The sequence below is a fragment of the Arvicanthis niloticus genome, chromosome X (genome assembly GCF_011762505.2).
Source record: "Arvicanthis niloticus isolate mArvNil1 chromosome X, mArvNil1.pat.X, whole genome shotgun sequence".
Taxonomy (NCBI): domain Eukaryota; kingdom Metazoa; phylum Chordata; class Mammalia; order Rodentia; family Muridae; genus Arvicanthis; species Arvicanthis niloticus.
In genome coordinates, this window is record NC_047679.1 from 48,589,589 (window position 1) to 48,615,728 (window position 26,140).

Genomic DNA, 26,140 nt, shown 5'->3' on the forward strand with positions numbered 1-26,140 from the left:
TATGGATCAGGATGTAGCTCTTGGCTGCTACTACAACACCTGCAGACTAAACCTCTGTAACTATCAACAAGTCTCCAATTTAAATGCTTTCTCTTTTAAGAGTTGCCTTGGTCCTGATGTCTCTTTTTGGCAACAAAACAGTAGCTAAAGACAGTAAATAAAATCATAAATTTCAGCACTAAATATTTCAGCCAGCAAAATTATTATTCAATTTCTCCCAAGATACTATAGTAGCTTCTCAGTTTTCTCAAACATTTAGATTCCCTTGAACCTATTTTTAAATAAAATTAGAAAGACATTTTTAGGACACTCTTACATATTCATCCCAAATCAATAGATAAGGAAAAACTATGAGACAATTGAGACAAGGAAAATTATTCTCCACAGTAAAATTCTAGGCATGCTCATTCACTCAGTTACTTAAGGCATGGTTATAAAAAGTAATGTAACTATGGGTGGCAGATGGGTCAAGTTTTCTTTATTATATGTGTTTTTCATGTATTTCCTTCTTGTTCTAGCTCCCTTCCCTGAACTTGTAATTTTTTTCTTATTTACATCTTTCCTATGACTCCATTTTTTCTCTTCACTTCCTTCACATCCTTCTCCTTTTGCTCTGGTATCACAAACATTCTCTATCTAGGACTATAGAATTTTAGAATTTGACCTCTATTCTGGGACATAACAAGACCAGGGCATAAACAAAAAGAAGAACCAGAAAATTTGGTCTGTCTCTGTGGGCAGATAGTGAACAGAAGTGCCACTGCTGAGGGGCAGTGGGGTAAAGGCAGGTAGGTAGTAGAAGGAACCTACCCACAACTTGAACAGAGTACTGGATTCTTTCTAGCCGCTTCCCTGCCCTCACTCCCCAAAGAAGCTCCTCACAATACAAGAAACTCTATGAGAGCTCATCTTAGTTAAAAAAGTGACAGCAGATGAAATCAACTTTTTGTCTAAAGAGATTAAATGACTTAGCCAGGATCATTTTACACAGAATATGGTGTGCAGTTAATACTGCTCTCAACAAATGCTGCAAATTGAACAAATTATACATCCTCATGAGAAATACAAAATAAAATAAAACAAACCCAGTATTCTGGCTACCAGTCCAGAGAACAATAAAGAAAATCTGGCAAGTCTAAAAAAAAAAAAAAAAAAAAAAAAAAAAAAAAAAAAAAAAAAACAAAAAACCCTCTTCAGTAGATCAATGCTTCTGATTGGTTTTCAGAACAAGCTAAATCCAAGTAGGTGCCTAATTCAATGTGACAACAAAACCTAGCTACCTAGGTACCTAATTCACAGTATATTCCTACCCAAACACTCAATAACAAAACAAAACAAGAAGAAAAACAAAACAAACAAAAACTAGCCTGGCCGTGGTGGAGGCCCACACCTTTATTCCCAGCACTCAAGAGGCAGAGGCAGGTGGATCTGTGAATGAGGCCAAAGCTGTTCTAGGACACAAAAAGAAACTCTGTCACAAAAACCCAAAACCAACCAAACAAGCAAAAATGTAAATCACAGATGAGGGTTAGACAACACTTAATAGTTTTGTGACCTTGAGCAAGTCATGGAACCTCTGGGTTTCCATTTCCTCATCAGGAAAATGAGAACAATAGTATATGCCATGCATACTTTACAAGATTGTGACCATCAAATGGGAGTATATGGGAAATGTTCTGAAAAACTGTAATGACATAAAAACAGAGGCCCTGACAGGTTTAGTGACTTGCTGAGATAAACAAATACCTTAAGTACTCATCAGGACCAAAATGAAACAAGTCTTTCACTCTGCCACTCAGGGCATTTGCTAGGTTTCCTTGTCACAAATAAGAGCAAATACACAGTGTATTTTTCTCCTAAGTTTCGTTTCTCTTCCAAGAACAATAATTATGCTTCATGTTCTAATAAAGAATTATAAACTATCATTATCAAAAGAAAATCACCAAACTTGAAAGACTATCCTATGAAAAATGATGTTCTCCCTACTAAATATTTAACTTTCTGATGAACTTGTTATTTAATATACTACAACCTGGTCATTGATAGACCAATGAAAAATGAGTAAATACTTTCTAATGAAGACAGTTTGGGTGTACCCACTTCAATGTTATACATTCCCCTTGTGTCCCCTGGCAGTGAAGCAAGACTCTGTGAGGGAACCTATGAGAAGGCTGTAAAAGGAGGAGAGTGTCAGGATGCGGAGGGCCCTGGGTTACACTTTACCAGTTAGGTGAGAGAGAACATGTATATCACATATCTACATGTTGTAGTACGTATTCTGACTAGTGGGCTAGATTAAAGAAATGCAGGGTAAGGAATAAATGTCACTGCCAACTAAGAATGAGACAAGAGACTATGTGACAGGAGAATCAAGTGGCACAGATGTAGTCAAGGAATATTTTTTTCAAGGAAACAAAGAACAGAATTCAGTGGATAGCTGAGCAAGAAGATAATAACTAAAAAAATACTAAGAGGCTGATATTACTGTTGTGCAAGACTGAATATTCTTTATGTAAAATGCTTGAGACCAGGAAAGTGGCACACACCTGCAGTCTTAGAACTCAGGAGGCTGAGATAGAAGGATAAAAAATTCAAGGCTCAACCTGGATTTTAGAGATTATCTCAAAAAAACTAAAACAAAATGCTTGAGAACAGTAGTGTTTAGCATAACAGACTTTTCACCTTTTAAAGTATTCACACATACATAATGTATCATTGGTAGAGATCCAAGTAGAAATGTGAAATTCATTTCTTTCATACACACTTTATATGTATAGTCTAAAGGTCATTTTACATAATACTTGTTCATATGCATGTGCCTTTACTTCAACCCATGACATGACGTGAACTGTGGGATTTTCTTTCTACTGTGGTGTCACAGCAGTATTCTTAAGTTTTGGGTTTTGGAGCATTTGGAATTTTCAGATTGATACTCAACTTATACTGACAATATTAAAGTTCCTTATGAATGGGCCCAATTGTTAAGAAGGGGATGATAATGTGCTCATTTTCCATTTCTAGATTCTGAAATCCCAACATGACTAACAATGTGAGAGTTTAGCAATTAGAGCCACAACAACCTCCTAATTTGGTAGATAAAAAGTACAGCAATCCAAGTCATTATACCTGTTGCATCAAAAAATGTGTTTGGTGCTTGTGGTTGAATTTCAAGTCCATCTTCATCCATGGCCTTTAAATTCTCATCAGCCAGAACACCTAAATCAAGGGAAGCCAGTATTAGTTTTGGTATCCTTTTTTAATGTCACATTTTCATTTCTGAAGGATTCGAGTTTTATAATAGACAAACATCTATCCAACATAAACATATAAATTCAAAGGATCACCTTTATTCAGGCTCATTTTAAATTGAGATACATGCCAAGTACACACCTATAACCAAGGCTGAGGCAGGAGACTCACAAGTTCAAGACCAATCTGGGCTACACCGAGGGTTCCAAATCAGTCTCAGCTACATAATAAGACCATGTCTAGTGAGGCTCTGTCTTAAATAAATAAAATAAAAATAAATTCAGAGCTGGGTAGTGGTGGTATCTTTAAACCCAGTGCTTCGTAGGCAGAGGTAGGCATATTTCTGTGTTCGAGGCCAGCCTGGTCTACAAAGTGAGTTCTAGGACACTCAGTGCTAACCAAAGAAACCCTGTCTTGGGGGGGGGGGGAAATCAATAATCTTAACCACTGAGTCACTGCTCCAGATCTAAATGCACTCATATTGGTAACTGTTCACATATTAGGTGGAAAACCTTCACCCTAGTTGTAATGGTACACACCTTATAATCCCAGAATTCAGGAGGATCCCTAAATATTCAAGGCCAAACTAAGTTACTTAACAGGATTTTCATGTGTTCCTCCCCCTTCCCCAAAAGCCTTGAGGATCAAGATATAGATATAGAGCATTTTTAGGACCCTAGCACTGTCATCTGAGTAAGTCACATCATCCTCCACTTGATTACTTAACTACTTCTTGTTTTGGTTTGGGTTTTTATTTATATAGCCCTGGCTGTCCTGGAACTCACTCTGTAGACCAGGCTGGACTTGAACTCAGAGATCTGCTTGCTCTACCTCTCGAGTGCTGGGATTAAAGGTGTAAGTGACCATTGCCCAGAAACTGATTTTTTTTAAGGCTCAACTAAATTCATTCTGTCATGGAAAATTTCTGTGCAAGTTTATACATTACTTCTCTAAATGTATGCAGTCTTTCAAACACTATATTGATAATAGAATCACAAAATACATGATTATAGTAAATGCAATTGTAGTAAGCACTTTTCTTAACCCCCTAATTTATGCAAGTTCAATTTTCACAGTGTATTTAACTCTTTTGGCCAAAGGTAATTAGCACTAGCTATGAAATGATTTAAAAACCAGTAAGTTCATTTTTAGCACAATAAAATAAAATTTCTACCTTTGAAAATCTGAAGCCATGTTGGCTTAGACTAGTAAGATAAAGTTTACAAACAAACAAACAAACAAAACCTCAACTTATGCCCTGAGAAAACAGACGAAGCATGAAGAGGCTCACCAACAGATTTTTGGATGCTGAACCCAGAACTTCCTAATGCCCCACTTTATCCTCCTCCCTTGGGATCTTGAAAGACATCCCAATGACCTTAATTCTCCTTTTTCTACTTTAGCCAAAACCAACCAACCAAACAAACCCTTAATGTATCAAGTAACATACTACCTAATATTATTCGATTAGTATTTCAAAAGATCAGACATCACAGATTTTATTTGCCAATGTTCTAAATATTGCAGAAACCTCCTCATTGGTTTCCCGGTCTGTACTTTCTAATCCAAACTAAACGGAACTATTAGACACTTCTTTCTTCGGCTTTTAATTCTTTGTTAGTAAATACTATATGCTTGTGAAAATTTTAACACAAATGTAATTTCTCTAAAGAATCATTTCTCTGTTCAAAGGTTCAAGCTCATACTATCTTAAATTCTAACTCCAAACTACCTTTCCATCACTGTCTCTCCCAACATTCTCCCAAGTACCTCTCACTATCACACATGCACACACATTCCAATAAACAAAAATGCCGGAAGATCCCAACCCTTCCCCAGTACACTAGGGCCCATCAGTATTTCTGGTACTCAAAGACAGACAGGAGGATTGCCAAATTCTAACCTGGCTACACAGCAAGACGGTTAGAAAAATAAATTAAAAAAAAAAATACACACACAAAAAGAACCTAACCTCACAAAACACACAAAGACCTACCTTATGCAGAGCTCTTCCCTTGCAAATGTCCTCCTCTAGAACTCCAACATATACACAATGCTCTGGAAATGTCCCCTCCCTACTCAGAACTTCCAGAGCATGTTATCTTTCTCAGTAGCCTTGCTAACAATCACTTGCTTAATGTATTCAATTGTATTTGTATGTACTGAATTCATGCATGGTCATATAGGTAGGTGGGCTTTGGTATGCATACAGAGGCTAGAGGCCAACTTTGATAGTTGTCCTTGATTGCTCTCCACCTTGGTTTTGTTTGTTTTCTAAATTCCTTTTTAGGTTTCCTCAAGGCTTTTCCAAATATCCTTCCTGTATTTATCCCCATCCCCTTCTTCCAGCATCTCCAGTTAAAGCTCCCATTTTCGCCCTGCCCACTGTCTACTACCCTGGCTTCTATGGTTACTTCAAGTTATACACAGAACACTAAAGATACGATTCTAGGACTCACACTTCCACCTTATTTTTTGAGGCAAGGCTTCTTACTGACCCCTTCCTGCCTTGGCTAGGCTGGCTGGCGAATGGGTTCCAGTGACTGGTCTGTCACCACCTCATCCCAGCTTTTATGGAACTGTTGAATCCAAATTCAGGTGCTCGTGCTTATCCAAGAGTCACTTTACTTAACGACTCTGGCCCCTATATATCCTATTTTTATATGCTTAATTCCACATGGGCCTTAAAGAAATATCATGAGAAACTCAAAATTACATAATAAACATTTTTTTCAATGTGCTAACAATGGTTCTATTCATTTCCAAGAAATAGCTATGTTTGTGGTAAGAAGAATTATTTGAAATTAAAACAAATGATGGCTAGATTAATAAACAAAAAATGGTTTAACCATGAAAATCAAGGTGTATATGCTCTAAGCTGTCACTACTACTCCCTCAAGTCACCTCTGGATATAATTCTTTTCCCTTTCTTAAAAAAAAAATGCAATTGCAAAATGATAAATGTATGTTATCCTTCTAAGTATAATGAAATGTTACATGAAATTAAGCCAACTAAGACAACAAAAGAGATACATACATTAAGGTACATCTGTCAAGTCTCCCTACATTAAGACTAATTCCCATCAAGTCTAAAAATTCTCAACTTATAAAGCAACTACTTTACTCAGCTCTAATCTTCCTTGGCTTTGACTCAGACAGATAATCAATTCCACTGATTCTGAAGTTCATTCCAGCCCATTTTTTGAAGTGCTACCTTAGTTCCCTTCTCTATACAGCAGCCACCCTGACTCCTCTCACATCACAACGAAGCCAGACCTCAGTCTGGTACACTTACTCCTTTCTCTTACTGTTTTCTCTCTACTCCCCTGGTTTCAAGTATCATTTGTACAGACCACCAAAAATCTACATGCTCAGAGCAGCATGTTCCGCTTCCTCCAGACTTATGACTCTTTTGGCCACTCTCCTCTCTTTCTCCTTCCCGCTCACAGTCATATCTTGTCAACTACTTCTCCACAGGACTCCTCAGCAACCCATCCCAATCCTTATTATCTCCAGTCTTATTACTGTCTCTCATCTTCATACTTCCTGATCCCTGAGGCATGAAAATAGCCTCTTAAGTGGCCCTGCTCCTTCTGCCACTCCCATAACAAATGACTAGGAACCCTGAACAAGTTGGAGCCAGTGCCAAGGTCTGAGGTATTACTGCTATCCGTGGAAGACTAATCTTCCTACCACTGCTTTGATCAGGACACTCCCCTGGGCTCAGAACACTTCAGCAGCTCCCCAACATTCAGAGGCTCTACAATATGAAGTCAATATGCCAGGACAGATTATTTGTTGTTATTCTCATCTTCTTATCTAACATATCATCTAACATATTCTAGCAAACATGGAAGACCGCCATTACAAAACTCAGTCGAGTTCAGAAAAAAACAGAATTTGTACTTACAAGCAGAAATGACTATGCCTAGGGCTTTGCAACCCCTCTTGGGTTAGACTTGTTAACTCCCTCTGACAATGAAAATGAAACTGTGCTGTTAGAATGGAAACCGGTATCAAGTAAGGGTGGTTAAAAGGGGCAGGCCAACAATGACAAAGAAGTGTGTGCCTGGGGAGCAGAAACCAACCCCCCCCCCCAAAAAAAAAAGCTAGACTAATAAACAGAATGCTTCAGAGCACCACAATGAAATACAGATGGGAAAGTATCATTGTTAGTGCTTTTCTTAAACACTCTCAAAACACCTCTGAGACTGGCACCCCAACTTGGAAAAATATCCCCTCCCAGTACAAAAGTCATGATTATGAAAGAATTCAGAATACAAAAATTAAGTATTAAGGGAAATATTAAACTAGGTGAAATCCAGGAAAAATGCTCCCCAAACTTTCTTTCTTCCACTCTTTAAAACAGGGCAAGATAAACAACCCCACCAAGTTAATAGGAAAAGCAATGGTACTTCGTCTCTTAAATTAGGAATTTGGGATAATTTACTTGTTTTATATTTCTGTAATTTTCTTTCTGGAAAGAAAGACAGGGCCTTGCAATACAGTTCAGGCTGGATTCAAATGAATGGCTGTGTTCTGTTTTTGTATGCCTACACACTTGCTTGACTGCTCTTAAGACAAATTAACAGGATTCTTAGAGATTCACATTGCTAATAATATGCAAACCCACTTTTTTGCTTATGGTCTTCCAAAAACCTTGATTTAATAAAATGTATGGCTGACTAGTCTTTTCACTGCACACTCAAGAGAACAAATCTGTATTGCCTAAGATAGACAAGATGCTTCAACCTTCACGAAGAGCAACAAAAGCAAACCTATTTTCAGATTTTCAGACGTAGAATTATTTTCAGAAACTGAAACTGGTGAAAATTTACAGCTATTAAAATCTAATTAATATCTTCCCTCTAAAGTTAAGACTTTGTTCCCAAATTTTGCCATGTTGTTCAATACTAACCACCATTCTCTTAGGTTAACACTCAAAGCCAGCTATTCTTTTTATTTTTTGAGACAGTGAACTTTGTAGCCCTGGCTGTTCTGAAACTCACTCTGTAGACCAGGCTGGCCTCAAACTCACCTGCCTCTGCCTCCTGAGTGCTGAGATTAAAGGCATGTCAGTTTTTAATTTATTATCACTGAGTTTTTACTTATGAGTAGTCATCAGTTTTTTCTTGTCAGCTGTCATCAATTTTTCTTTATTTTCACTGCAATCACTCTAACAAGCACTTTTCAATTCACATGCACACCCAGTGGGCCCTTTATCAAGATTTGAAGAATTTTCTTAAACAAAGAACATTTTCTTGGATTTTTGGCACTAGAAACTCCAAGGGCCTTCAACAGGGAGCAAATGTTCTACCACTGAGTTGAATCTGAGCCCTCTTTTTCACTTCTTGAAGCAATTTCACTAAGTTGTCCAAACCAGCCTTTAATGTACCCTATCATGCCAAGCAGGCCTTTAACTTTCTATCCTTCTGCCTCTCAGTCTTCCTAGTAGCTGGGATTACATATTGTGATGGTTTGGATATGCTTGGATCAGGGAGTAGCACTATTAGAAGGTGTGACCTTGTTGGAGTAGGTGTGTCACTGTGGTTGTGGGCATTAAGACCTCATCCTAGCTGCCTGGAAGCCAGTGTTCTACTAGCAGCCTTCAGATGAAGATCTCTCAGCTCCTCCTGCACCATGCCTGCCTGGATGCAGCCATGTTCCTTCCTTGATGATAATGGACTGAACCTCTGAACCTGTAAGCCAGCCCCAATTTAAGGTTGTTTTTTTGAGTTGACTTGGTCATGGTGTCTGTCCACAGCAGTAAAACCCTAAGACACATATCTACGTCATAAGGTTCTTGCACCTATTTTTTCAGAACTAGACACTGATTCCAGCTAGACCTAGTCCATGTAGGGTTAAGTGCTCTATTACTGAGCTTTGACCCTAGCTCCTTACATTTTCTGTAGTCTGTCTTTTTTTTTTTTTTTTTTGAGACAGGGTCTTATTATGTAGCAAAGGTTAGCTTGTAACTCCTGCAGGCCAGGCTGGCTGGCCTCAAAGTGGTGACAATTCTGCCTCAAACTCCTAAGTGTACTTTTCTGGCTTCTCTATCACTCATTAGAATTTCTATTACACAATAAGTACTCCTAAATCTGTCCTCTATGTCACTAACTTTCCTCTTATTTGCTTTTGAATTATGTATTTATGTTTGTGGGTATGAGCATGTGAGTGCAGGTACCCACTGAGGCCAGGTGTGAGATCTTCTGGAGCTCAAGTTTCAGGTGGTAATGATCTGCCCAACGTAGAAACTCAACTCCAGTCCTCATAAGTTGTATGTGTTCTTAACCATTGAGCTATCTCTCCAACCCCTGACTTTCCTCTTTTTGTATTTGCCTTTCTACAAACTTTTCTATACTGGCTAACTTGATCGTCACAAATCAGATCTTCTGTTTTGTTTTGCAAGGTCTCTCTGTTATGTTATCTCTGCCTGTCCTTGAACTAGAGATCCACCTAGATTAAAGGCATATGTCACCATACCCACAGCAAGAGATCCAGCTTATTTATTTATCTGTCTATTTATTTATTTATTATTTAGAGTTCCTAAATAACTGAGGGTTTTTTCCATAGCAATCTTTCAATTTTATGGGTGGACAAAATGTTTTCCCAGATACTTCTGAGACTCCAATGGTTATTCTATACCAAACATTATACTGTCTTCCCTCTTATTTCATTTCTCAGTTGGATGATTTAGACACCTCTTCTAAACTGCTGCTTTTCCTCAAAAGCATTGTTCCTTTTGCTTGTCCACATTTACAGACAAGTTGCTAAATTAGTTACACTGACAGCTGGAAGATTTCCTTCCTCAGCCCCATTGAAAATCTCTGCTTTGCCAAGAAGTGAACTTGCGTTCTAACAGTCACAAGCATCCATTCTAGTTTGAGTACACAAGACAAAATATGTAATCAGTCAGGCTTTCCTTTAATGGTGGAAAAGTATTACACCTTCCAGGTCCAGTATCATATCCTGCAGAATGATTATAAGCCACTTAAAATACTGCCCCTTAGCTGGCTCTAGCTGTACAAGCCTAATCCCACTTACTTGGGACATTTAGGCCTTACTGTCTATAAAGCAAATTCAGCTGAGAGAGAGAGAGAGAGAGAGGAGAGAGGAGAGAGGAGAGAGGAGAGAGGAGAGAGGAGAAGAGAGAAGAGAGAAGAGAGAAGAGAGAAGAGAGAAGAGAGAAGAGAGAAAGAAACCCCAGCACCCTGGAGGCAGAGGCAGATGGATTTCTGTGAGTTCAAAGCCAGCCTGTTCTACAGAGCAAGTTTCAAGACAGCCTGGGCTACACAGGAAAACCCTACTTGGAAAAAAAACAAAATGAAATAAAAATTAAAAATAAAAAGAGGGCTTGGAAAATAGCTCAGAAGTAGAGTACCTTGACTAGCATGCAAAAGATCCTAGCTCAATCTACAGTATCACAAAATCAAACAAACCTTTCTTGCCACAGCACCCATTCTGTCAATCCACGTGTACTTTTGTAAATCCATGTGTAAGTCAGATAACTATGCATTTCCTGCTACAAGAGCACCAGAGGTAGACCTACTCACATTGATAGGGAAATGGGTCAGCTTTAATCATCACTTGACTATGTCCATGGCTTTGCTCTTTCTCCTATGACCTTTTTTGCTTTGAACGTTAGTGTATTTATAGGATGCCACTTTCTGGTATTATGGCCACAGAGTCACTAATAACTCTCTTGGCTTTTTCCCCTGACAGATTCTAAATTGCTTTATTCAAGGACAAAGTATTCTGATGAAAAGTAAGTTTCAGGGTTCCTTGGCTCTAGATTTTTACTTCTTTTCCTCGGTATGATTTTGAAAAAAAAAAAAAAAAAGAGCAAAGGTATTTGATATTCTATGGTAAATTTAAAGTCATGATTTTAATGTACCATAGAAAATACTATGGAAATGTGTAAATAAAACAAAAACATCCATGAGACTGAAATTTTTAAAAATGAAATCACTACTAACAATTATCACTCGTGATAATACAACACTCAACAGAACAAATATTCTTAGACATAAGTAACTAATCAATTCAAGTCCTAGTCTGTAAGAACAGATTATACCAGATTGTTTTATTTTTAAACAATCCTGCTCACCTCCTCTGTCCAGGTAAAGAGAAAATGCCTGTGTTGTGAATGAAAGAACCCTGTCCTCCTTCCTTGCCCTGCCCCACTTGGAACGTTTGTACATTTCACTCAGGAATTAAGTCTGAGTTTTTGTTACAGACTAGTTTTTCCATAAAACCATTCTGTGCCAATTGGTAATTGCAAGGTTCTGTTTGCTTAAAGAGTCTGAGCTTTCACGATCTATTAAACATTGGCACTAAAACGACAAACCTATAAAACCCTTATTTTTCCAAAGCCCCTATTCCTGCTCAGATTAAGAGCGGTCAAAAATATCCTCTGAATTTAGCTATATTTGTAAGCTAACAATACAACACTATGTTAAAAGCTTTTAAGATTAGCCTGATGGTAGGAACAGTATACAGGCTTTGCACGTGTTTTCAGATATGTAAAGCAATAAACTCCCCTTTATAAAAGCACTGCCCTTTAAATGCACGCAGTAATTGACCAATCCACTGTTACCATATTCTACTGTTTATCATAATGGAACGAATATAATGACTCTTTTGTTTCACACAACCCCCCCCCCCTTTTTTTTTTTTTGGTTTTTCCAAGACAGGGATTCTCTGTGTAGCCCTGGCTATCCTGGAACACACTCTGTAGACCAGGCTGGCCTCAAACTCAGAAATCCACCTGCCTCTGCTTCCCAAGTGCTGGGATTAAAGGCGTGCACCACCACTGCCAGACTTGTTTCACCCTTTTTAACTTCACAATGACTAATTTTTAAGTTGCTTTGTAACTTTTGCTGAGATTTTCAACAGAAATCCTACTCACGTCTGTTTTTAGCTGTAGGTGTACTAGAGTGGAGTATGTAAACCGATAAAGACAGTATGTATGAAAACATAATATAGGGTGAAGATTAATTTAAATTACATTACACAAGAATACATTACATTAGACAAGAATATAAGAAATAAAACCATCATAAGTGAAATTTTTAAAAAGTCAATTTCCATCAAATACAATACAGGGTCAAGAAATGTTGGAGGTTATTTAAAAAAGGTTCCCTTACACATTTGCTTTGTTCCTGTAATTTCTGCCAATCTTTTCCCAACCTAAGCATTTAATTCATCACTGGCCTAGTCATTTCGGTAGTTATTAACTTAGTTGAGTACCTTTCTTACAGATTCCCTTTCTCAATGAGTGAAATATACCCTTGCATAAAAAAAAAAGAAAAGAAAAGAAAAAGCTTAATAGTGGTGCCTCCCAACAAGGAGGCAGAGACAGGAGATCTCTGTGAGTCAACCTGGCCAGTTCTAGCACATTCAGGGCTATACAAAGAAACTGTCTCGAAAAAACAAACAAATACAAACCAACAACAACTTAGGCTAGGTGATGGTATATGCCTTTAAACCTAGCACTGGAGAGACAGAGGTAAGAGAATCTCTCTGAGTTTGGTCTACAGAGAGAGTTCAAGGACAGCCAGGACCTCTCTCTCAAAATAAAAACTAAATAAAACCCCTTCTAATACATTAGAATTTAAAAGGACTTTAAGTTGTTGGTTGGTTTTGTTTTAAAAATTCATTAAATTATTTATTCAGTGTTTCTGAGTACATGCAAGTGAATGCACATTCAAGACCCGCATTCTCATGAAAGTCAAGAGCACAGCCATGAGTTAGCCCTCTATTTATACCATGTGGTCTCCAGGACTGAACCCGGCAGTCTGCTTAGCAGCAGCCACCTGCACCAGGTAAGTCATTTACCACTGCTGGGTTTGATTTTTTGAAAAAGGGTCTCATAATCCAATAGCCCAGGCTGCCCTTGAACTAACAGCAATCCTCTTGCCTCAGCTTCCTGAGTACTGAAATGACACATGCTAACTACTATATCTGCCTTACATTTTTAGTTTAATGTAATCAAACTTTCAATTATTACTTTACTCAAACTAATTCATTTCTTAATTGTCTAGTAACTAGTTTTTAAAATCACATATTGTCACTTTGTACTCTTTAAAACATTCAATATTTTTAAGCTATGAAGAGTTGGGGGTATAGTTCAGTGGTAGAGTGATTGCCTGGCATGTTTGAAACTGGGTTCTATACTCAATACAATAAATATAAACTGTACCCTTCCCCCCCAATCCTTGAGCAGGCCTAAGAGACCTTGTTTACCACAACAGACCAAGTGATAGGATCTAGGTGGAGTTACCCACCTTAGCTTCACAGAACTCAGAAGCAGAACTGCCCCTGAGCTTGCCTTGAGACATCTCTTGACCTGGAACGGACTATGGATTATCCCACCCATCTGAAACCAGGAGGGGCTGTGGGTTGGGTCTTCCCCTTTAAATTGAGAGCTGAACATTAAAGCTTTGGGCCTTGATCAGAGAACTTTGTCTTGGCGTCGTCTCTTCCCGCCGCTTCCCTATTCTCAGCCTCTCTTACAGGTAAACCAGGTTCAACATTGTTGCTGCTGGTGGCAACAATAAACTATGAACATTTATTTATGTTTTCATTTCTTATTTTTAATTGAATTTCTGAGAAACTATCTCTATATGGTCCAAACTCTCCTGAAACTCCTATATAGACCAGGTTGGCCTTGAACTACCTGCCTCTGCCTCCCCAGTGCTAGGGTTAAAGTCATGTGCCATCATGTCAAACTAACTATAAACACTGTTAATATCACTGTCCTACCCATTAACACTAAAAGTAACTGTGACTCCAGGCTATACCGTACCAACATCAACATATGATTTCTATTACTGCTATTCCTAAATACATTATACTAATACCAGTAATGGTCTCCACGCATCATAAATATTGGCAAGAATATAACAGTGGGCCTTTCTATAACTAGAACAATGTTTTCTAACCGGCAGTTGCAGAACTGTAGTGTGTTTCTATACTGATGTTTTATTAATACAATTAGCAATAGGCTTTGCATATATAATTTAATAAGTCTTTAAGTCATTAAACAAAAGAACGGGCTAAATTTGCCATACAAGATGCAGCAATAAACATAAACCAGGCTGACTATCAACAAGTGTTTTTAAACTATACAATCTTTCCCTGGCACTAAACTAAAGAATCAACTATTTTAAGGAAGGAATAATCTAAGGGGTTGTTTCCCCTAAAAATTATGAAGACAATAAAACACTACTAAACTAAAAACATAATGATTAAAGTATGGGGAGCTGATACAACAAAAATGAAAAAACTTCTAAGAAAACTGTAAGTCAATGGGTGGGACATGTAAAGTACCAACACTTTGTTAGACACAGAGAGGCAGCTCTGTAGTGAAGTGCTTGCCTAGCATGTGAAGGACCCTAGTACCTAATACTTAATCCCTAATACTGGGAAAAAAGAAAGGAAGAGGAGAAAGAAGAAGGAAAAATTACTACAAATTTTTAAAAAACAAAATTATTAGATATAACCCTTTCAAAAAAAATCACATTTTTTCTCAAACTGTATGAACTATGCCAGAACACAAAGCTTTACCAATTATTTTTACAAAATTTCCCATTTAAAACAAAACCATGAAGCAATTTAACCAAACTAGAAACTTAGCTGTTTTAAACTTCAAGTCAAATATTTGTAAATAAGACCTATCATATAAAAAATAATGATAGAGTGCTTTGTTTGATGGTGCACACCTTTAATTTCAGCACTGGATAGGAAGAGGCAGGTGATTTCTGAGTTCAAGGCCATCCTGGTCTGCAAAGCGAGTTGCAGGACAGTCTGAGCTACCTAGTGAGATTCTATCTCAAAAAAAAAGTATAAAACAGTATATATCCACTGCACATACAGAGAGACATTAACACAATATAATCCTTACAGTGTTAAAGGAAGAAGCCAAATAATGGTCAAAATTAATCATCCAAAAAGGAAAAAAGGCCAAGTATGGTGGCGTTCGCTTTTTATCCCAGCACATGGGAGGAAGGGTAAATGTTCAAGGCCAGTCTGACCTACAAGAGCAAGTTTCAAGATACCCAGGGCTACATAGAAAAATCCTGTCTTGAAAAAAAAAAGTTACAGTATGTTTTAGATTTACTAAAATGTATTATATGCTATTTGATCTTATTATAAATTATCCTTGTCCTAAATTACATAAAGTTGCTTGCTGTTGGTATAACTACAACTGAGTTTTGATATTAGTCAATGTTCCCCAACCATGATGTAATAACGTTAGAAAAGAAATGCCAGAACATAGGCACAGTGTACATGTCTGTAAACTCAGCACTTGGGGAGACAGAGGGAAAAGGATCAAGAGTTATGGCTAGCAGCAAGTTTGAGGCCAGCTAGTGCTACATGAGACCTTGTCTTTAATAGAAAAATCATGAAAAGGACACTCAATAACAAAAATAAAGTATCAAAATTGTAAGATCCAGTTATCAGAGAAAAAAATTTCAAATTTCAATCCATGTAGTTCAAAAATAGGTTAAGTACTAGTGAGCAAGCCTCCAACTTAATTCTTTTTAAATGCCAGATCACACAGAAACAAAGTAGAATAAAAGGCATAATAGTGGCAAGAACAGAAACTATTAAAATAAACAGTTTGAAAAATCTGATTAGTGGGGCTGGTGAGATGGCTCAGTGGTTAAGAGCATTGACTGAGTCATGAGTTCAAATCCCAGCAACCACATGGTGGCTCACAACCATCCATAATGAGATCTGATACCCTCATATGGGTGTCTGAAGACAGCTACAGTGTACTTACATAAAAATAAATAAATTAATTAATTAATTAATTAAAAAGAAAAATCTGATTAGCACAGACTAGTTACTGACAGAAAAATGGAAATTAAAGTCAATTTTCTAATTATCAAGGAAACCTGTATTTTATGTCAGAATATTTGAGAATTTATATTTTTCTAGGAAACTTTGTTTTATATAAATTACCCCCCCAAACGAAACTCAAAAGCAAAACAGATATACCACAGGAGAAAGGGAGCTATTAATAATTCAAATCCACAATCTACAAAAAAGAAGAAAGCAAGTACAGTTTTACAAATGGAGTCTGTCTACCTTTCAATGATCAGACCCTATGCAACAGACCTGTTTCAAAAAAGAGGGAATGCTCCCCAATTCATCTTACAAGGTTAGCTGGGCAGTTATACGCACCTGTAGAGAGAGAAAGAAAAAACCCAATTAATAGGAAATTCTATGTCATCATCTTGAACTTTCATTTAGACTTACCAAAATAACTTTTGGAATTATTTGGGTAGGATTTTTATAGTTCTATACAAATATGCATGCACACACACATGCATACACCTACGTGTAAAAGAATTAGTGGGGTATTCCCGATTTACATTCAGGGTTCTACTGTAAGTTGCTCTTCTTACTCAAACCTGTTCAATTGTTTCTAACAGAACTATTGTGTCAGCAAGCGCTCCTAGTGTAGCATTTCCTAATATGCTTTACTATTATCTGTAGGATTTTCTTTCAAGGCAGACCATTTAGCAATTCTGTGTTCTGTTGCACTGTTTGGCAAGAAATAATATGCAACAGTGCACATATTCTTTAAAGTGATGGCAAAATATAATTATATGCCAGGCAGTGGTGGTACACAATCTTAATCCCAGCACTTAGGAGGCAGAGGCAGGCAAATCTCTGTGAATTCTAGGCCAGCCTGGTCTACAGAATGAATTTCAGGACACCAACACAGAGAACTTCTGTCTAAAACAAACAAACAAACAAACCAATTATAACTATATAGTGGCTCCTGCCTGGAAAATTATATGATACTATCAATTGGGACTCTATTTTTAAGATGTTAAGATGTAGGAGGGAAAAGTATATTTCAGAATCTATAACATATGGTCACGAGCGTTCAGCAATGTAAAATCAATGCACCATGCTGCTTATAGAAAACAAGCTAGAAAGGAAAAGACTGGTAGGTCTTTTATACAGCTGCAGCGCGCTTGCCTAGCTGGCATGCGGAAGCTTATGGCGTCAATCCTCAGCACCACTTGGGGGAGAGGTGGCTGGTAGCACACAATTGGCTTACAATTCCAGAGGCTGAGGGAAGAAAAAAAATCTCAAAATCCAGTAGAGCCTGGACTAAAGAATGAATCCAAGGCCAACACGGACAACTATTCGGAAAAACATTAACAATTAAAAGACAGGACTGAAGAGGCTGAGGATAGATGTAGTCAGTCTCCTGGCCTAGCATACATGAAGTCCTAGGTTCAATCCCAAGCATCGCATATATAGTGCTATCTAAAAAGACTATTAAAGAACTTGGCATAATGGTACATGTCTATAATCTTAGCATTCTGGATACGGAGACTGGAGGATCAAAAGGTCAAGAGTTATTCTTAGCTATATATGGCTAGTTTGGGAACAGCCTAGGACACATGAAGGGGGAAAATGAGAGACAGACAGAGAGACAGAGACAGAGACAGACAGGCAGAATAATGCTGGTCTAGCATATATTAATCAATGAGTTTAATCCCTGGCAGCAACAAAGGGGGGTTCTGGGTGGAGGGACAGAGAACAAACAAAAAGAAAACTTGGTTTACAATAGCAACAAAGATTACAAAGATTAGTGTGTCCAATAGAGGTAAAGGTAAATACAATAAAAATCCAATCATTTATTCTCAGACATTGAAAATCTAATCCTAAAATAAGTAGAGACAAATCAGCTAAAATAATCCTCTAAAATTGAGCAAGTTAAGACTTAATTACAAAGCTGTCATCAGGAAATCAAGGTGGCAGTGATAGAACTAGCCCAACAGGTTAATAAAAACAGAAAGAGAAACTAAAAGCAGATGTGGAACCAATGAGGTAGAAGGCACTTGCCATCAAGCCTGACAACCTGAATTCAATCCCCAGGACCCACATGGTGGAGAGAACTGACTCCTGCAGGTTGTCATCTGACCTCCAGACACATCCCCAGACATACACACAGAAATAAATAATGTAATTCAAGTTTAAACAAATAAAATTAAAACATGTGCAGATGTATATAATGTAGTACACCTCAGGGGAGACAGACTGAAACTATCTGAGAAATTACAAAAATAAATGAGATCCCTACATCACCCACCAGAGGGAAAATGCCAGATGAAAAAGCACAAAGCCAGGCACTGGTGGCACACACTGTTAATCCCAGCACTTGGGAGGCAGAGGCAGGCGGATTTCTGAGTTCGAGGACAGCCAGGACTACAGAGTGAGTTCCAGGACAACCAGGGCTACACAGAGAAACCCTGTCTCAAGAAAAAAGAAAGAAAAGGAGAACACAGTATCATGATTACCTTGAAATAAAGAATTTCTAGAGAACAACACATACACACATATACACATGCACACGGGGGGGGGGGGGGGAGCACAAGCACAAAAACTGGCTACCTTCACATTAAGACCTCCAACACAAAAAATAAAGCTACAAGAAAAGCCACAGAGTAGGAAGATACTTTCAGCGTATATAGTCGCAAATCTTTAAGATCTACAATATAAAAATATCCACAAACCATAAGAAAAAGGCAACAGTCCAACACAAAAATGGATTAAGGACTTATACACAAACAATTCCCAGAGAAGTCAAATGACCAGTAAATTTGGAGGAAATCGGTTCAGCCAATTCCAATAGTAACCAAAGAAATGGAAACTAAACATAGCAAGGAGACTGCATTTATACCCAACAGATCGGGAAAACAGCAAAATCTAATCTTTTGGCAACCATCTCAAGAACTAAGCTCAGAAACAGCTGGTGAGAGTGTCAAATGAAATGCAATTTGGAGTTTTGGCAATCCCAGAAAACCTGACAATGCACAGACTTCCTCAATACAGCACTGTACTTCTACTACAATCTCAAGAGGGAGAACTGTTTGAGGATGCTCACGGCAGCACTGCTGGAAATTACTGAAAACTGCAAACAGCCTAATGTGCCCCCTGATTGTATAAATACATCAGTGTTTTTATATATTAAAATACAGTATTAGTGAGAGCTTGCTTAGCACCCGAAAGGCCTTTGCTCTGATACCCAGTACTGCTTGCCCCCTGAAAAGTATGAATGAACTACAACAGTAGTTTTCAAACTTTTTGGTTTCAGGACTCTAAAGCTTTCAAAAATACAGGCCCTAAGGAAGTTTTTTATGTCACTCATACTTAGAGAAATTTAAATTAAGAATCCAGTATAGTGGTATATGCCTGTCACCTAAGGACTTGAGAAGTTAAAAGCACACTGCCAAGTTTCAGGCCCCTCTGGAACTGGAATAAGATCTTGTCTTTTTTTAACATTTAAAAATATTAATTCATTACAAATCTTATTTTATATATAAGCATGAACAACATTTTAGAATGTTTTTTAAAACAAACTATTTTATATTTCTGTAAATCTAATGACTTACTTCACAGAGGAAAGATAGATTCCAACTGTTTCTGCACTTAATTATGGTATCATGAAATATATATTCTCTAATGCCTGAATAATAGTCAGGTGAATGTGGATGAAAAGGGCAAATGACAACATTATGAAGATAATTCTGACCTCATGAACCTCCTATGAGACCATTAGGGACCCAGAAGAATCCCTGTAGCACATTGGAAAGCCAATAATTTGGATGTTTAAAACTATGTTTGGTAGTTGGGAGGTGGTGGCTCACCCCTTTTAATCCCAACACTCGGGAGGCAGAAGCAGGCAGATCTCTGAGTTTGAAGCCAGCCTAGTCTACAGAGCAAGTTCCAGGACAACCAGGGCTACACAGAGAAGCCCTCTCAAAAAACACATACATACATAAACAAGCAAACAAAACATGTTCAATATATACAATGCACAATAGATACAGTTAAGACATAAGGCCTAATATTACTAATATTACATACATTCCTAATAATACATAGCTAATATTGCTTTAGTTATATACATATTAGAACAATGATTGCATGAAGAAAGGAATGGGCTGAAGCCAGAAGCTGTGAGACTAGTTCATTAAAACATCACAACAAATTAAAATTTGTCAACTCATTAATACTTACTTTTTAACAATTTTGAAATACTTCATAATTTAAAACTTTAAACAAATGGCTATATTCATTAAGGCCGTTTAGTTTCTTTAAAGTGTACTTCCTGCTGAGCAAAAAAAAAAAAAAGGTTTGAAGATTACATGGATTTTTTTAAAATGCTGTCTGGATAAATAATTTGGCAGGAATAAGAGCAAGTTGGCCATATTCCAATCAGATATGGGACAAGGATAGAGGTTACTCGGCACCTGGGTTCAACCTGCTGTCCTAACAAGATAGGTGTGCCTTAAAATGAATATTCCTTGCTCAAAGAACATACGGGATAGATAACTGAATTTCAATAGCTGGAAACTATTCAACTAAACCAAATTTACTGAGGCCAATAATCTAGATAATTGTTTGGGAAGATGATGCTCATATGTTCGGTACTGATTGGGGACAAAGACAAATGAGAACCTGTGTCTACATTCTATTTAGAAGACAAAAATACAAACATATGTTAAAACATGAATGATTAAATGCTAAAGATGTCCACATTGTCCCATGAAACAAAAAATAACAACTCAGGAACACTGATGATTTTAACAACAGAAAGAGTAAGAAATGGGAGTTGTTTGGGGACCCTGAACTTTAAAAATAATCCTATAATAGTACTAGTCATCTATGTGTTGGATAAATTTGTTTTCAGCTATGCTAAGACATGTTAGACACTTCAAATGCTGGATTAGACACTAGATATGTGGGTATGGTAAGAGACAGTGAACTAACAGAGAAGATTCCAGAGGGAGAGAAGCTTGAACCTTTCGGGAAATCCCACCATAGGAGACAGAAAAGGCAGTGTGTGAAACCAATCACTTACTTAACAACATTAGCATACGGGAGAAATTTCCTGACTTAGGAATTATTGGATTTATTAAAAGGTGAAGTGGAAAGTTAAAGCAAAGAGAAGACAGGCGAGGTTTCTGTACAGTAAGCAAACCAAAGAATACTTGTAAAGACAGGGAAAGGAACCAGCAAAGTTGCAGGAGACCAAATTAGGCAAGGCTAATCCCTGCACTCAGAAGTAAAGCCAGCCTGGTCTACTATAATGAGTTCCAGGACAGCCAGGACTACATATAGAGAACTCTGTCTCAAACCAACCAAAAAGATCCGACAGTGCTCCATCCCAAAGGAGGCAGGCCAACGTGTATGCAAACAGCAAGGCTAGATAGAGGTAGGACAAAACTTACCTAGAAGGCAAAGTGAAAAGTCTACACATGAAAAATAAAATCAATTATAGGAATAGACACTGACAACCAGACAACTAGTTAGACTTTCAGTTAAGTTTGAAACAAAAAGGAAGCTAAACCAGTTGTGGTGATACACATGTCTCAGGAGGCTGAGGCAGGAGAATTGGGAGACTGAGGTTAGCCAGGCTACTTAATGAGACTGGGTCTCAAAACAAACAAAATTGTATCTTTGATGAGGGTGAAGGATTTCAGGGGCCTGTTAACTGTTTTTCCTAAAGCTTAAAAATGAACTGCCAGTGTGCATAAGCATAATCAACACATAGCAATAACCGTGTTGGGAGACTAAACATCAAGCAACGGAAGGGGAAATGTCTTCGAAACAATCTATGAGCATGGTTTTTTTTGAAAAAGAGTAAATTGCAAAAAAAGAAATCCCCATCTACTAGAAAGTGGGCATAAATCAAAAACTAGTATCTTGTTTACCCAAGACTGACACTAGTGTTCCACCAGTCAGTTCTCCAGACTAGTGGGGTCTGTGACCTTTAAGGTAAAAAGAATTTTGTATGTAACCATTCCGGGTGGAAAGAATATACTTACCAATCTTCCTAACTATACAACTCGACTCTTATTTCATCTCACTCTTGAATGTCCACTATCTAGCTTTTTACAAAGAACGGCTTAACTGTACTAAGAAACTTAATCTGACACTGTGTATCTATCGTGCACTGACTGCTCTCCTCATCCCACTCACAGATACCTAAGAACTGCAGCTTAAAAGCCTTCTTAAAGACAATTTTTAAATGTGATTTTCTCTTAATTTTTGAGATTTGGTCTCAGTAAGTAGGATGGCCTCAAACTCACAAAAATCCCCGTCTCTACCTCTGAATGCTGGGGTGAAAGACATGTACCACCACCGCCCAGCTTAAGAGAACTTCTTTAATTAAAGTTTACCATGGCCTCTAGGAAAACCAATCTCCAGGAGCAATATTTCCAACCTGTTGCTGTCTACGAGAGTGAAGACACTGAGAGTGAATATATAACTGTGAAACACGTTTCTCACATAAACATCTAGATAAGTCAAATATTAATCAAAACATGCAGGAAGGCTTGCTTAGCAAATAACCTTAGTTAGCCTCTCAAACAAAACTCTCAGCAGGGAGAAAAACAGATTGTAAAGGGCAGCTGAAGGCCACTGCTTTTTAATAACCATCCCTCCAAACTACTTTTCAAAACTGACTTCCTAAAAACCATCATGGGGACAATTGTAGGTTCATTTCTTATCTTCAAGGAGCACCAGTCTTAATTCTCAACAATGGTAAATGAAATCATAGGAAACTCTACTGTTTACTACAGAAATATCAACAACTGTGAGCAAAACGTTATTTATATCGAGTATAGAAAAAGGAGCAGCTGTGTAACAAAAATGGATCATTCAAAAATGTAATAAAACATTTTAAAGGGGTAATAAAATCTGGCTTCTGACCACTCTTTGTAATTATCATCAGTATGAAAACACTGGTCAGCCTACCACACAACCTACTTCTCTCAGACTTATCCTAGCCCAGCCAAGCTGAGATCCGAATAGAGATCGGGGTGTCGTCATCCTTCGAGTTTGACTCCCCAACTGCTTCCCCACGGAGCAGAAGCCCTCACACTGCAACCCACCTTTCCAAGCCTCCTACCTATACTATCCATTTCAGCCAAACAGTGAATACTTGCCGTTCTCCAAAGAAACTTCACCCTTGAAACGCCCTTTGCTTGTCTGGACCACCACCTAAAAACACCAGGCTTGTAACCTCAAAATGCCACTTCAGGAACTCATTCCTGATGCTTCAAACGGAAACCCTGCCTCCTCTGAAACCCCACAGTGACTCGGATGTAGCTTTCGAGCTGCCCTTCTTACATCTCAACATTTACTCTTCTACCTTTAAACAACAAACCTCCCACAACCACCACCTACAAGAACCTCCTTACTCTTTCTTAGCACCTAGCACGGCTCGCACGGGACGCCGAGGTTACCAGGAAAGTTGTGCGGGGTGAGGTCGAAAGAACTTTCACGGGGTGGAATTCCACTCTAAAAACCTCACAAACGATCTACCACAGCGAATAAACGAACGCTAGATAATACGTCACGCTACAACGTTCGATAAGAAAATAACTTCCTGCCCCTTAATTTTCCTCAGTTAAAAAAAAAAAAAGTATATACCAAAATTTAAACGCAGCCTCCCAAGAAATTGTTTCCACAAAAAGGATCACAAAAAACTTCCCTCCGATAGTTAGTCTTCCGCTTTCGTAGGATGCCTTTTCTCCCCCCTATTGGTCAATCGAGTGGTGAGAACTTTCCCATCACTTTTCTTTCTTTATTCACAGACTCGTGAAAGCAACGATTGGCGGAGAACAACCGCACCAGGGTCACCCTAACGGCCATGTCTACCTCTGAGAAAATAAAGTAATAATAAAATGTCGCCCGCTCCACTACAGCCACCGCTGCAGATCAGCCTGAAGCGGTAGCAAGCGCCGGGGAAAGGCTCGAAGCCCCGGGGCAATACAGATGAGGTGGCTCTGGCGCCAAGACGGCCGCGATGGCCGCCTGCGGCAGCTGAGCTGAAATACAGCGGAAACAGCAGCCAGTCACGGGGCTGTGGGAGGGTGGGCAGGAAGGTGGCGCTGCCGCCAAGCGCCTGGAATCCAAGTGCTCATCATGGCGACGAGGGCAATGGCCGCCATGGGGAGCGAACACGCCCCTGCGCGCACACTCGACGCCGCGCTGGGGCTCCGGTACCCGTAGTCAGCGCCGCTGCTGCCCGCTCTCACACCCCCCCTCACGGGCTGTAGCGGAATTTTCTCCTCAGACGCCGCCTTCAAGATGGCGGCTCCCCCTCCCGGCAACCCCCTCAGTCGTACCCTGCAGCAGGCGCCGATCCTCCGCCATCTTGTCCCCCGTCCCTCTTCCCCCCCCCTCGCCGATATTTACATAGCGAAAATCGGCCGGGCCGGCCTGCGGCCTTCACCTCATGCCTGCAGCCTTAGCCTCCTCGCCAGGCCTCGCCCCCGCACGGTGCCCCGGGTTGGCCGTGTCGCCCACCCAGGATCCCTCAACCGCCTCCCCAACCGCCGGGCAACACTGCCCAGGCCCCCGCCCGTTTACAGAGCGCGCCTCAACCGCCGTTCTGAACACCCGGGCGCCACCCCGGGCCTAACTGCGGCCTCCTCGGGGCCTGCTCGGCGTCGCGCGCCACGCCGCCCGGCCTAGCGCGGGAGGGCGCCTTGCGGGCCGCCGACCAGGCCGAGACCAGGCCGCCGCGCGCGCCCTAGGCCCTACGGCCGCAGTGGCACCCTGGACTCACCGGACAGTCGTGCGGCGGTCGGCGACGGTGGCGGGTGCTGCAGGCCGGCCTTTCTCTGGAGCACTGGGCCGGGCTCCGGCTGGTGGGGCGGGCGGAGGGAGGGAGGAGGGGCCGAGCTCGGAGCTGACAAAAAGCGGCCCAGCTCCCCGGCACGGGCCCGCCGTCAGCACGTCACGTCACCGCCGGGGAGAGAGACCCAGGAAAATGCGGAAGGATAGATGGGCCCCCTCCTCCGCCCGGTGGGTCCCTCTGACGCCCCGGGGTTGGCGCCGTTCACGCCCCGCAACCGGGGAGCCCAGTGGCCTCGCTGCGGCGGGGTCTCCGGCGGCCTGAGTTTCCGTGACAGAGCGCCCCCCTTCTTTCCACCTCCGCGCTCCCGCCCGCCACCGCCGCCACACACACGCCGCTGCCACCGCCGCCTCGGCTGTAAAGTCCGCACGAGGCCGTGGTCCGCCGACCCCGTCGAGAGGCGGGAGGCCCGGGCCACCCCCCACCATGTTTGTGGGCCGCAACCATCCCCCGGGAGCCTCCGGGGAGACCTACCGCCTCTCCGCGAGGGTCCTGGCCTGAGGCGGTGGCTCGAGTTGTTGCAGGCCCTCAGACCCCCCTCCCGCCGTAAATGTGTGTGTGTGCAGTGTATGTATGTGTGTGTGTGTTTTCATCCCGGGTGCCTGGGGATGAAGATAAATTTAGCAACCCTCGCCGTCCCCTGCCTTCCCTTAAAAAAAAAAAAAAAAAAAAGACAACTTTGTAACAAAATGAAAATGGGCTTGCCAATTTGAATGGTGCAGGCAAAGTATGGGGGGGTTTACCTAGAACAACTACCAAACCCCGTAATTTTTTTTAATAAATAAGCTTTCTGTCAGGCCAAATTGGTCTCTCTTTTTTTTTTTGGAGGGGGGGGGCTACATTTTGAAGACTTTAGCACACTTCAGAGAACAGAAATTTTTAGTGGTATAGAAACTACACATGTGTTACACTGGAAATGTATGAATCATAACTTTTATGTATGTTTCGGTAATGCTATACATTCTACAATTATCTAGAAGTTTTTTAAAATACAATTCCTAAGTCTCTTAATAAGAAGATAGAGAAGGGAAAATATCCGATTCAACAAAATATTTATAAACTTAAAAATATGAATTTTTTGGTTTTCTCAGTCCAGATTACATTGTTAAATTTTTTTCCCCGAGACAGGATTTCTCTGTCTAGCCCCAGCTGCCCTGAAACTTGCTTTGTAGACAAAGCTGAACTCAAGAGATCTACCTGCCTCTGCCT

At 39.9% G+C, this 26,140-nt stretch overlaps 1 protein-coding gene across 6 annotated transcripts in view; it reads right to left on the reverse strand.

The window, feature by feature from the left end:
* The window catches only part of Zfx (zinc finger protein X-linked), a 47,731-nt gene extending 22,241 nt beyond the window's left edge, over positions 1 to 25,490 (reverse strand). For 2 of the 6 annotated variants that reach the window (XM_076918566.1, XM_034485140.2), the window contains exons 1-3: positions 24,863 to 25,216; positions 16,375 to 16,440; positions 3,127 to 3,216 (exon numbers count right to left, since the gene is read on the reverse strand). In XM_076918566.1, coding sequence (XP_076774681.1) covers positions 3,127 to 3,187 — 61 coding nt within the window. In that variant the 5' untranslated portion in view covers positions 3,188 to 3,216; positions 16,375 to 16,440; positions 24,863 to 25,216. Of the gene's footprint in view, positions 1 to 3,126; positions 3,217 to 16,374; positions 16,441 to 20,301; positions 20,393 to 23,721; positions 24,396 to 24,862; positions 25,217 to 25,405 lie in introns of those variants that run through there. The other 4 variants (XM_076918565.1, XM_076918564.1, XM_034485141.2 and 1 more) reach the window with 4 other exon arrangements.
* Between the last annotated feature and the right edge of the window lie 650 nt (positions 25,491 to 26,140).